The following is an 11,896-nucleotide window of genomic DNA, read 5'->3' on the forward strand; positions in this document are numbered from 1 at the left end:
GATTTTGTTTGCTTAGTTAACCGGTAAAACATACGATTTTATTATTAGAAAGAAAAGATAACTTCCACGGTAAATGACCTCCCTGTACTTTGGAGCTTTCTAGATAATGGGTTTCGAGATAAGATCATATACCTGTCATTTTTCAGTTTTATATCTAAGACAGGGAAAGGTGGTATGCATATCTGGCAAGGACTTAAGAATAGCCCAAGTGTATATGACAAGAATACTCTACAAAACAGATGTAGAAAATGTAAATATTGGCTGCAGTTTAGATGAAAACAAATTTTTAAATTACATTAAGAAAAACAAAGAAAATGTTTTGAAGTGGAGAGTAAAGGGTATAAAAGTTGACTGTTCCGCTCAGCCAACTGGTTATGCTTATTTGCATTTGCTGACCACTTCTTTCATTACCTCGGTTCATGTTCATGTTGCAGTTCTTCTCCTACTTTCACTTCTGTGTTCAGGGTTTCAAGCATTAATGAAAAATCAGGTAAAAGGCTTCAAACAAACCTAATCGGATGGCATATAAACTCACCCTTGCAGCTGGGTGCTCAGATTCATGGTGCCCCTATCTACACCTTTTGGCATAGCGGAGCTCAATTAGTCAAATTCAGAGCTATTGGGCATCAGTGCTTCAAATGGATGTCATATTTAAGTCTCAGGTTCACTTTCTGCTTGCCACATGACAAGGTTCCGCAGCCAGTACAGAGACACGTGTGACTGTTTCTACCCCAGATCAGCTATTTAGGGCCCGTCTCAATCATTACGTCTGGTGGAGCATGGAAATGACGGCCAAGAAATTTAACATTAGAGGTCATCAGAATAAATGTAAAACCGAAGGGAATAAATGAGGTGATGAGCAGTCACATGTAGATAAGTAAAACACTTGGTCAGATAAATCCCCTGCATAAAAAGCATGACTACACTGACCAGTTATAGATCTAGAACAGTGCTGTCCAACTTCTGCGGTGCCGAGGGCCGGAATTTCTCTCGCATACATGGTGGAGGGCCGCTAATGGAAGCCACTTTTGACAACTCCCCTTTTTTAAACCACATCCACTTCAAACCACACCTTTTTTATCACAATGGTGGTAGTGCAGCAAAAACCCAAATGCTTGGTCCTTACTGCAGGAATATCTACCATCATTCATATGTAAAAGAATTATATTATGTCATATTAAGATATACCCTTAAATCCATATGCCTCCTCCTCCCCTGTGGATAGCACAGCAACCCCCAGCACATAATTACACACCTTAGGGACCATTTAATGGCTATTTCCAACTGCTAACAAACTCTCAGAACAAACCCCTGCCATGTTCACCTCCCACAGGCAGCATAGGGCAGGCAGAGTATGGCACACACAGGCAGCTCTCTGCCTGCCCTATCCTATCTGTGTGTGCCATACTCTGCCTGCCCTACCTTGCCTATGTGTGCCATACTTTACCTGCCCTATGCCTGTGTGTGCCATACTCTAAATGCCCTGTGCTGCCTGTGTGTGCCATACTCTGCCTGCCCTACCCTGCCTGTGTGTGCCATACCCTCCCTGCCCTATGCTGCCTATGTGCCATAATCTGCCTACCCTATGCTCCCTGTGTGTGCCATACACACAGGCAGCATAGTCCAGGCAGTACCTACAATGTCTGAGGTGTGAACAATGGGGGTGATTACAGCCTGAGCCTGAGGTGTGAACAATGCAGTGGTTGAACAATGCAAGGATTAAAAGGTGTGAACAACACAGGGGATTGCATTTTTAAACAATACAGAGGGATTATAGCCTGAATCTGAGGTGAGAACCATGCAGTTAATCTCAGCACTGATACCATTTAAATCTTACTCAAAAGTAAGCCATCAAAGCAGCCAGACAGGTGGGGGGCCACACAGAGGGGGGTCGCGGGCCGCCAGTTGGACAGCACTGATCTAGAATAATGAAAGTTCCTTAGGTCTTCTGTTAAGTTTCAGTGCTACGCATTTTCAAGGAGACTTACATATGGCCAACATTCTATTGGTCTGTTTGTTTAGCCCAACAGCCTAAGTAGTCAGGACATGGACAGACCAAGACTGAGATTTAAAGTAGGTCCTGGCATTTCAAATACACATAAACCCAATAAAAAGTGACTGTCTATGCAATTTACATAAGCCCCTCTGGAATTCACCAGCCCAGACCTAAGCAGGAAGTGGAACTGGCACTTTCCTTCACTTTCTGACCTGCTGTTGCACTATAAAGTTATCAACTATGCATCAGAATTCGACTTTTCAAATATCCCCAAGCGGAGAGGACCAGCAGTAAAAAGATAACTATTGGAATTGTTAGAATGTACACAATGAATTGAATCCTGTTGTACTGGAGACGTAAAATGCCTCAATTTCTATGTATAAAATGTATTACAAGCATAAGCAACAATACCGTATATACTCGAGTATAAGCCGATCCGAATATAAGCCGAGGTACCTAATTTTACCTAAGAAAACTGGAAAAACGTATTGACTCGAGTATAAGCCTAGGGTTGCGCGCGCAACAGATGCCAGACACTTACATCTTCAAATCCATATACTCGAGTATAAGGCAAGTCCTAGTTAATGAACTCACAAAGGAATTTAGAAAATTGGTATATGACAAATTACATAAGAAAGTTGATCTGTGGCAAGTTTATCCATTTGCATTTTAGTGGCTGTCAGTGGCCCTGATTTCATGAATCTGTAATTAATTTTATCACCATCATGTTCAGATATATAAATATATAAAACTGGGCAACTCACCCTTCAGGAAAGTGTTACAAAAAGTCCTATACCATGTTACACATCTTTAAGAGCCACTTGCTCTGGGACTTTACTTGCTAGCTGCTTGATAGAGTTCTGGAGAGGTTGATTACACAGAATCATTATTGCTAATGGAAGGCTTTTTCTGAGGAATGAATTCGGTGCAGGTAAGGGGCAATCGGCAAGGGCCCCCCAGTAAGGGGCAATCGGCAAGGGCCCCCCAGTAAGGGGCAATCGGCAAGGGCCCCCCAGTAAGGGGCAATCGGCAAGGGCCCCCCAGTAAGGGGCAATCGGCTGATCGGCGCCACTTACCGATCAGCAGTTCCAGGCGCCAGCACGGGTTGCAGTACTTCCTAGTTGCGCATCGATCCAGCAATTGGCATGGCCCTCCAGTAAGGGGCAATCGGTAAGGAACCCCCATCGCCACATACTGATCAGCAGTTCCAGGTGCCAACGCGGGTTGCCGGTACTTCCTATTTGCGCATCGATGGGGCAATCAGCAAGGGCCCTCCAGTAAGGGGCAATCGGCCCCAGCGGCGCTTACCTTGTTACCGCAAGTTACAGCTACTTCCTAGATGCGACTCGATGACGTCACGCACCCGCCCGGTCGGAAGGCCGGGCAGACGAGCGGACGTCCACGGGGGGCAGCTGACAGACTTCCTTCAAATCCGTATATACCCAAGTATAAGCCGAGGATGACTTTTTAAGCACATTTTTGGTGCTGAAAAACTCGGCTTATACTCGAGTATATACGGTACTTTAAATTGCACCTGGTCTATAGATGAATTCTTCCCTATTATAATATAAATATGGGTATGGGACCTGTTGTCCAGAATGCTTGGTACTTGGGGTTTTTCAGATAAGGGTTTTTCCCGTAATTTGGATCTCCATACCTTAAGTCTACTAAAAAAATCATTTAAACATTAAATAAACCCAACAGGATAATTTTGCCTCCACTAAGGATTAATTATAATTTAGCTCGGATGAAGTACAAGGTACAGATTTATTATTACAGAGAAAAAGGGAATCATTTTTAAATATGTGATTTGATTATAACGGAGTCTACGAGAGATGGGCTTTCCATAATTCGGAGCTTTCTGGATAATGGGTCCTATACCTGTATACAAAAAGTCTACAAACTGCCCCTAGCTGTATAATATATATGATCTTATACATGTAATTTTCCATGTTGGTTATTCAAGCTGGTTGTAAGACAGCATGATACTAAACACACACTCAGTTTTCTAAATGTGCAGAAGAATCCTTGAACTTGCAGTGCTGCAAAACATTGCATCATAACCACACAAACATAACTTCTGCATTGTACCCATTTGATAAGTCCCAAAAGTTTTGTGCATATATGGCAGTTAAGGAGAAAGTCACTTGGGGGTGCCAAAATGTTAGGCACCCCCAAGTGACTTTAATCGCTTACCTTGTACCCCGGGCTGGTGCCCCTGTTCGGAGAAAAGAGCACGAGCCCGGGGTAACTGGAGCGCAGCGCTTCCTCCTTCCTGCTTCCCTTTCCGAAAAAGCCAGCGGTCGGCGCATGCGCAGTAGAGTGATTTGCCGACTTCTCTGTTAAAAGGTTCCTGGGGATGCCTGCAACCCGTATTGGAAAGATTGCTGCGCCATATATATGTGCTGGTAAATGTGCTGGTAAATTATATAGAGCGTATTTAAGAAACACAAAGGGAAAAACAAACACACATCATGATTTTTATTCATGCCTACTTTTTCAAAAATGTATTTTGCTATGAAAGGCAAAACAAGGGTAAAACGTATGGTATGATTCAGAAAGTTCCAAAATCTTTAAAGGTCATTTCTCATTCCCAGTCCTATTATAGCTAGGAAATCTTTTGACCCATTTCCTTTCTCTATGTAATAAGATAATATCTGGCACTTGCTGCTAACTAAGATTATGTAAAGCCATGCTAGTACCAAAACAATCCTATTGGGTTTTTTAAATATTTAAAAGTTTTTAGGCTGCCTTAAAGAGATACTGACACCAGAAAGTAAATCTTTTTTTTTTTACATTTATCATAACATTGTCTTTGCAAGAACTTTATAATGTTGCCATAAAAATATTTGCCTGATGCGTTTACATTACCTGTCTGATCTCTATGAGGGGCAGACATATATTTGTCTGTTAGCATTAGAAGCTATAACTGACAGGTTGGGAAGGGACAGTCAGGTTGGCAAAACAGTCAGGTTTAGGAACTTCAAGTAACAATTACTTACAAAACCAAACCTGTCAGCAAAAAAAAGTCAACACAACCTATAGGTAGCTTTTTATGTATATTCATATTTTGAAAAGTTTCAGTCAGTATCACTTTAAAAAAAATGGTAAAACCCAGGGTCCCAAGGATTCTAGATAACAGATCCGAGACCTTTGGGACGGTTGCTATATCCATAGTCTGGGGTGCTTAAGGGTGTTTATTTCTGGAGTATGCTATTTTCGAGAGGTCATGCTATCTAGTGCAAACATAACTTAACTTTACAATTAGAAGTCTGGTATCCAGTAGTTTTGCAAAGTTCTCAACCCACTAAACTATTTTGTGCCAAGGAAAAATGTGATAGTCAGAGATATTATTTATGTATTTACTGCAAAGATAATTTTGCTGGTCAGCATGACAAATATTAAACAGTGGAAAATAACATTATCTTATATGGTAAGATACTGTCAGCATGATTAGAAATACTGGGTTAAAGCATTCACATTTTACAGATAAAAATGTTTTTAACAAATGTTTTGTTAAGAAATTGCTTCTACCGCTGAACAAAAACAGATTCCATAAGCCAAAAAGTGGGGTCTCAGCAACAGCCGGAGTGTTCAGGGGAGACAAAACTGGTTTGGGCTAATCCTGCCTGACTGCACTACACCATGCTCAGACAAATATTGTGGCAGATTCTAGATAAGGATAAAATGTTAAAGGTTTATTTACTGAGTAAGTCTCTTTACATGATTAAATGTCTCAAAGTACAACCAATTACTATAAAGCAATTCTCAAGCCGGTCAAATCAGGCTATAAATGACAAGTAACACTAAAGATTTTCAGGTACAAAAAACATTCCTGTCCCCTTCAATTATACCCCTATCCTGTACAAACTATTTTTAATGCTTTATGCAACAATACAATACAATCTGCTTCCGGTCTTCTAAAATATGTCAATAGGGCAACATGCCTTCTACAGATTTATTTTTTGCAACACACCCAGAAATAAATAACACTAACGAATAACAAGACTTGCTAAAAATCCTCTGCAGAGCCGCAGCAACTTACTTCAGGTTTTAGCGCCAGGTGGATTTGTAGATGTGGAGTGCACACATTGGATCAATTTGAAAAGACATTGGATCAGTTTAGATTGGATTATTTTGAGAAGCAAGATTTTCACAGTATTTTTGCATAACGCATTAAAAGTAACTTTGTACAAAGTTAACTTTGTAAAAAGACAGAGGTATTATTGATTTGCTATTGTGACTGGTCCTTTAAAGATTATGGCCTTCCAAGCCACACTGAAAAACTAGACAATCAGCAGCAATCACTCTGAATGAGACTGCCAGGATGCTACCTGTCTACAAGTGGCGATCATAGTTTGTGTGCTGCCTAAACACATATGTGTTGGTCATCTAGTCTGATCAGAAACATCTGACATCAATGAGAAAATCTGGGTAGCAGGGAAAATGATTTACATTAAACTGACCTTGTCATCACAAGAAACAAAAGTTACAGGTATGGTCAGGTTAAAGTCAATTGCTATGTGCATTTACAGATTGTTGAAGGAAGCACTGCTTTGATTTCCCTGCATGTGTATCAGAAAGAATATACATGCCAAACTACTTACTTTGGCAAAGATATCATGTCATTCCATCACAGACATCAAGTGATCAGTCAAAAATTTAATCTTTCCAACTACTAATATGGTAGGTAATCCTGGAGTTCTAGGTTTGATTTTTGTCAGATATCAAGCAGTTTGTGTATTCTTCCCAGTTTCTTCCCATGCTACAAAAAATACAATACATACATAACTAGCTCTTAATAAAAAGGAAAAATCAGGAGCCGCCATGTGTGAATGCGAAAGGGATCAGGAAATATCCCTGTCTACATCATACTAAAAGCTGCAATAAACTTTTATTATGATGTAGTCAGGGATGTTCTAAAACAATTTGCAATTTCAATTTGTATTCATTTTGTATTGTTTGTGGTTTTTAAATTATTTTGCTTTTTGTTGAGCTGCGTATTTGGCTCAGGATTCAGCTAAACCTGAGCCCAGAAAGGAGATGTGTCACAAAGGATGCAAACAAAAAAAAAAAACACTACTTTGATTATGGAACCGATGAAAGATATGTTCGTTTGGCAAGGTTGCCAGTGGTTGCCAGTGAGTTGACGCAGTTTTTATCTGATGGAACTTTTCAAGCTGATATAGGTCAGGTAGTCTGTTGGTTTGGCCTCATTCATAGGAATGGTCAAAAAAACATAACACTTTCTAGAGAGCCATATGAAAACAAATACATTGATTACAAAATATGAATTTTTCTCTGGGATAATGAAAAATTACCATTTGGTAACTAAGCTGCAAGACTTCAAACTGGTAGCACAACAATCATATTGGGAGTTTAAAGTTAAAGTATAGTGATCAGGGGTACAAAAAAGTATCCAAATCATTAAACATTCCATGGAGCACGATGAAGACAGGCATCAACAGGTAGAGAATATATGGCGCAACAGTGACTGTACCAAGATCAGGATGTCCCTCAAAGACTGATGAGAAGACAAGGAGAAAACTGGTCAGGGAGGCCACCAAAAGGTCTCTAGCAACATTAAAGGAGCTGCAGGATTTCTTGGCAAGTACTGGTTGTTCCCTACATGCAACAATCAGTTGTATTATTTATATAAAGGTTGATTTGTTCATTGCTCAATTCCAAGAGTTATGTTTGGAACAAAAATAAAAGCATGGAGGCAGCATCATGCTTTGGGGCTGCTTTTCATCAGCTGGAACTGGTGCTTTAGTCAAGGAGGATGGAATCATGAATAGGTCCCAGTATTAGCCTATTTTGTCACAAAACCTTGCATGTGCTAGGAAGCCAAAGATAAACTTAACCTTTCAGCATGACAATGTCCTAATTCATACATCTAAACCAATGCAACGGCTTCCCCAAATGAGATCAATGTTTGTGAAAGGCCAAGCCAAAGCCCAAACCTTAATCCAATTAAAAATCTTCAGGGTGACCTGAAGAGACCTGTGCACAGGAGATGCTCTTGCAATCTGACATATCTGGAAATTTTCTTCTATGATTTATTTTTTTCTTTTGACTCATAGGTGGATTTTCAATAAGGCCAGGTGAGACTAAGCCTTCCCAAACCTGCGTGGCACCTTTAACAAAAACACAACTCACTCTCTGCACTGTTCTGGAACTTTTTAATATTGGGGAAATCTTCTTGCATTCCTGCTAGCTCTGGTTTTGTTGTACTCAACTGTGCTCTAATTGGATCCTTCTACTTGAGGCACCCCCAATCAGAGCACAGCTCTCTTGACAAGTCAATTTGTAAGTCTATCAAGGCACAGACGTAGGCAGGGCTGGGGAGATATTACAAACTGAAGACACTGCAGAAATTAATATTTCTAAGAAGGATCCACAGGCTATAAACTTTACCCAAGAATCTCACCAACTCTGAACTTTAGCTGCAGATTTCATCCCACAGGTACTATACTGTATCGTCATCCCACTCCAATGGGTACTATACTATATATGTTCGAGAGGCTGAATCACTAGCTGAAATTAAGTAGTTTTTTGTCACCTGGCATCCATAATGTCCCTATCGCCCTTGCTCCAGTCCTAAATTAACTCTTTCCCCCTGAAAAAGCTTATTGTGCTTTTATGTATATTTTTGCACTTTTTTTCTTACTGTTGTCATTGTTTTGTTCATTTCTAGTTAGTTGCAGTGGAGCCCTCATGAGACTGCATAACTGGGAAAAAAAAACAAATGTGTTTCAGTCCCAAGGTTAAAGCCCCAGAACATCTGGCATCAGTACCCATCTCACTGCATATAACATGCCTGGGGTGTTAGTACTCACTGCATATAATGTGCTGGTTTTGTAAATATAGACTACATTTCACCATATATAATGTGCCTGGGATGTCAGTACCCACTGCCTTTCTCACTATTAAGCTAAATAAAATTTAAGTTAACTGATAACAAACAAATGAATACTTTTACATACTAAGCCAGTGCGGTCCAACTTCTGTGGTACCGAGGGCCAGAATTATTCTGGCCTACATGGTGGAGGGCCGATAATATAAGCCAGTTTTGACCACTCCCCTTTTTTAAACTGCACCCACTTCAAACCATGCTATCAAAGAGCTTTGATAGTGCAGGTGAACAATGTGGGGGCTTAATGTCTGAGCCTAAGGTGTGAATAATGCAGGGTCGCCAGTTGGACAGCACAGTCCTAAGCAATTTAGGGTGAAAAAAGCACTCCCACCTGCAGTTTTGCACAGTATTCCTGTAAGTCAGTTGGAACCGCAAGAGGTAGTTTGGAGGTTTATTTATTTTTTTTACGCCAGCAGCAGATCCACTAAATCTCACATTAGCTTTAGGCCCATCTTTAGCCTCCCCAAACAATAAGTCACCCTCCACCTATGTTTTGACTTTTGTATAGGTTGCAATTTTGAAATAAAAGGTAGAATAAGTTCTGACAGGATTTATATTTGTGTTTTTATTTTTATTCAACAAAAACCTGCCATTTGTGTGTGTAGACTCTCTAGTGCCTGGCATTCCAGAATTTAGATGCTATATCTGTATTTACGTTACACAAGAGATAAATGGGGATATGTTTAGCATAAATAAATAGCATTTTGCATTGTAATAGTCTTCATTAGTCAGTATATACATTGACCATTTGAAGTAGTCACAGTTTTTTGTTTTTTTTTTTAAATTCAAAGGACTTGAGACATATACATGGGACTTACACTGCCCACTAGAACAAACTTCCATTGAGGGATGGGGTTAGCAAATACTTTTAAATTTGTTCAAAAGGAAAAATTGTTGGCACAAAAGGAATAATTTTTCATTGCACTTATATTTTCATTAATGACTTATTACATTTCCCCCATGGTTTCATGACTTTTTAAAATTTAATCCAGCAGTTTTATTTGTTGTACTTCAGCCACCTTTTACACCACTTGATATTTCCAGAAATCTTCGGGTCTATTTCTTTATGATTCTGATCCTACAATCATAAACACAGTTGTAAAGCAGTGCAAGCCTGCAGCTTTTTAAATGAATATCCCCCAAGAAAGAAGAACTGTCAATGAGAGAAATAAATTCTCTTGCACCAATCCCTGTATAAGTATAAAAAGGATTATAAAAACATTAACTATATTTCCCCACCCAACAATACACATATTACTAAAACCTAATGTACTTTGTATATAGGGAATTATGCCATAGATGTCACATTTTATTTACAATCTTAAGAGTCTACACTTATAGGAAATCATTGTAGGGCAGCAGAGGAGTCAAGAAGTGAGTCCACAAAAATACTCCAGAAAACACTACACAGCATTTCACTCCAGACTGACACCATGGAGCTAAAGAACATTCCATATTTTCATTGAAATACCTGAGAGGATTCATGCCAACCAGTTATAAAGCAGCAGTAATACCTGGCCTTTTGCACAAATGCAAATAATATTTTTATCTGTTGCACCAGTGCAAGTAGGGCTGCCACCTGGCTGGTATTTTACAGGCCTGGTTGGTAAAAATGATGCTTCATCCCAATGTTATTAATAGGCAAGAAAGCTAAATATATATGAAGCCTGGTACTTTTTTCCAGAGAAGGTGGCAACCTTAAGAGCAAGGGATGTATTTTACCTTGTACAGAATAAAAACGATGAGATGGATAGAGAAACAGACAAGCCTACTGCTTATAAACCTCAATATAGAAAGCTACTTTCAATTGGTCTATTAACAAAAAAAAAAATATATAGGACTAAGTGAGGAGATAACATGGTACCTCATAAGTACATGATGGCATCTCATAACTACAAGACACTAATAGAGGCAACCACTTATGAGAAACACCACTTAAAAACAAAGATGCCAACTGAGAGCTCAGCCTATGGATTCACATAAAATGTTGGCATTTTAGGCACATTAAGTGAAATGTGGCTTCAAAGTTGGTGTTAACAAAGGAGGGAATGAAATGACTGTCCATATTGGTGGCCTCCTGCTGCATGCAAACTGAACCTCACAAAATCTCAAGTCACTGGCACAAGGTAAATGGCCATGGCAGACAATATTCCATCAAGTAGAAATAAGGGACTCACCGCTGTGTGCCCCTATCCACCTCGGTGCTATTTGCAACGTGTCCGCCAGAGAAGCCCGGGACCCAAGGTAAAGGTCCCCCCGTGAGTCCTCGCTCCCTGAGCTGCCCCCTCTCTCGGTGTCAGGCCCGGCTCGGTATAAGCCAAACGGTAGGCCAGGGGCTGGGGGGTCCAAGCCAGAGACAGAGCTAACAGAACGGCTGCGCAGGCCCATGGCGCCCCCGGCTCGAAAATGTCCAAAGTTTGAGGAGGGGGGCACGGCACTGTCATCCGAGGAAACCCCCGGGAAGGGAGCCCGAGAGCGGGAGGCTGAGCTCTGCTTCCCCCCCATGGGGCACACAGCGCTAGAATTAGGCACTGTGTGCGCGTTTGGTGGATAGAGAAGAACGGAGGGCAAATATAAGTCTAGGAGGGGCAGTTCGTCAATTATGCTTATTAAAAGTGGGCAAGTTCATGAGGGAAGGGGTCCATGTGGCGCACAGTCCTGTGTAGGCCCCCGGCAGATATTACAGTAGCTTCTGAGCCGGCAGCATCCCTCCCTGCCGCAGTGAAGTTTGCCAGGGAAAGCAGCCCCCGTAGGATTGAGGTTCCCTATCCCCGGCAGGGGTGCGGCCAGCAGCTACTGAACTGGAAAGCACCCCCCTGTGCGATGCTCCAATGTCCAAGCCAAACTAGTGCTCTTGAGCTCATTCAGTAAGTGCCCCGACGCTTCTACACTCCTGTAAACTCGCCTGGATAAGGGCACCGGGCAGGGTGCAGTGCTGATCTCTTCTTCAGGAGTCCTAGCTACGGGGCCCATCAGATCCGCAT

At 41.0% G+C, this 11,896-nt stretch overlaps 1 protein-coding gene across 1 annotated transcript in view; it reads right to left on the bottom strand.

Annotated features, from left to right (window-relative positions):
* The window catches only part of znrf1 (zinc and ring finger 1, E3 ubiquitin protein ligase), a 39,227-nt gene extending 27,758 nt beyond the window's left edge, over window positions 1-11,469 (bottom strand). The window contains 1 exon segment of the mRNA NM_001016977.2: window positions 11,090-11,469. Coding sequence (NP_001016977.1) covers window positions 11,090-11,417 — 328 coding nt within the window. The 5' untranslated portion in view covers window positions 11,418-11,469.
* Window positions 11,470-11,896: the final 427 nt, after the last annotated feature.

The sequence above is a fragment of the Xenopus tropicalis genome, chromosome 4 (genome assembly GCF_000004195.4).
Source record: "Xenopus tropicalis strain Nigerian chromosome 4, UCB_Xtro_10.0, whole genome shotgun sequence".
Lineage (NCBI taxonomy): Eukaryota > Metazoa > Chordata > Amphibia > Anura > Pipidae > Xenopus > Xenopus tropicalis.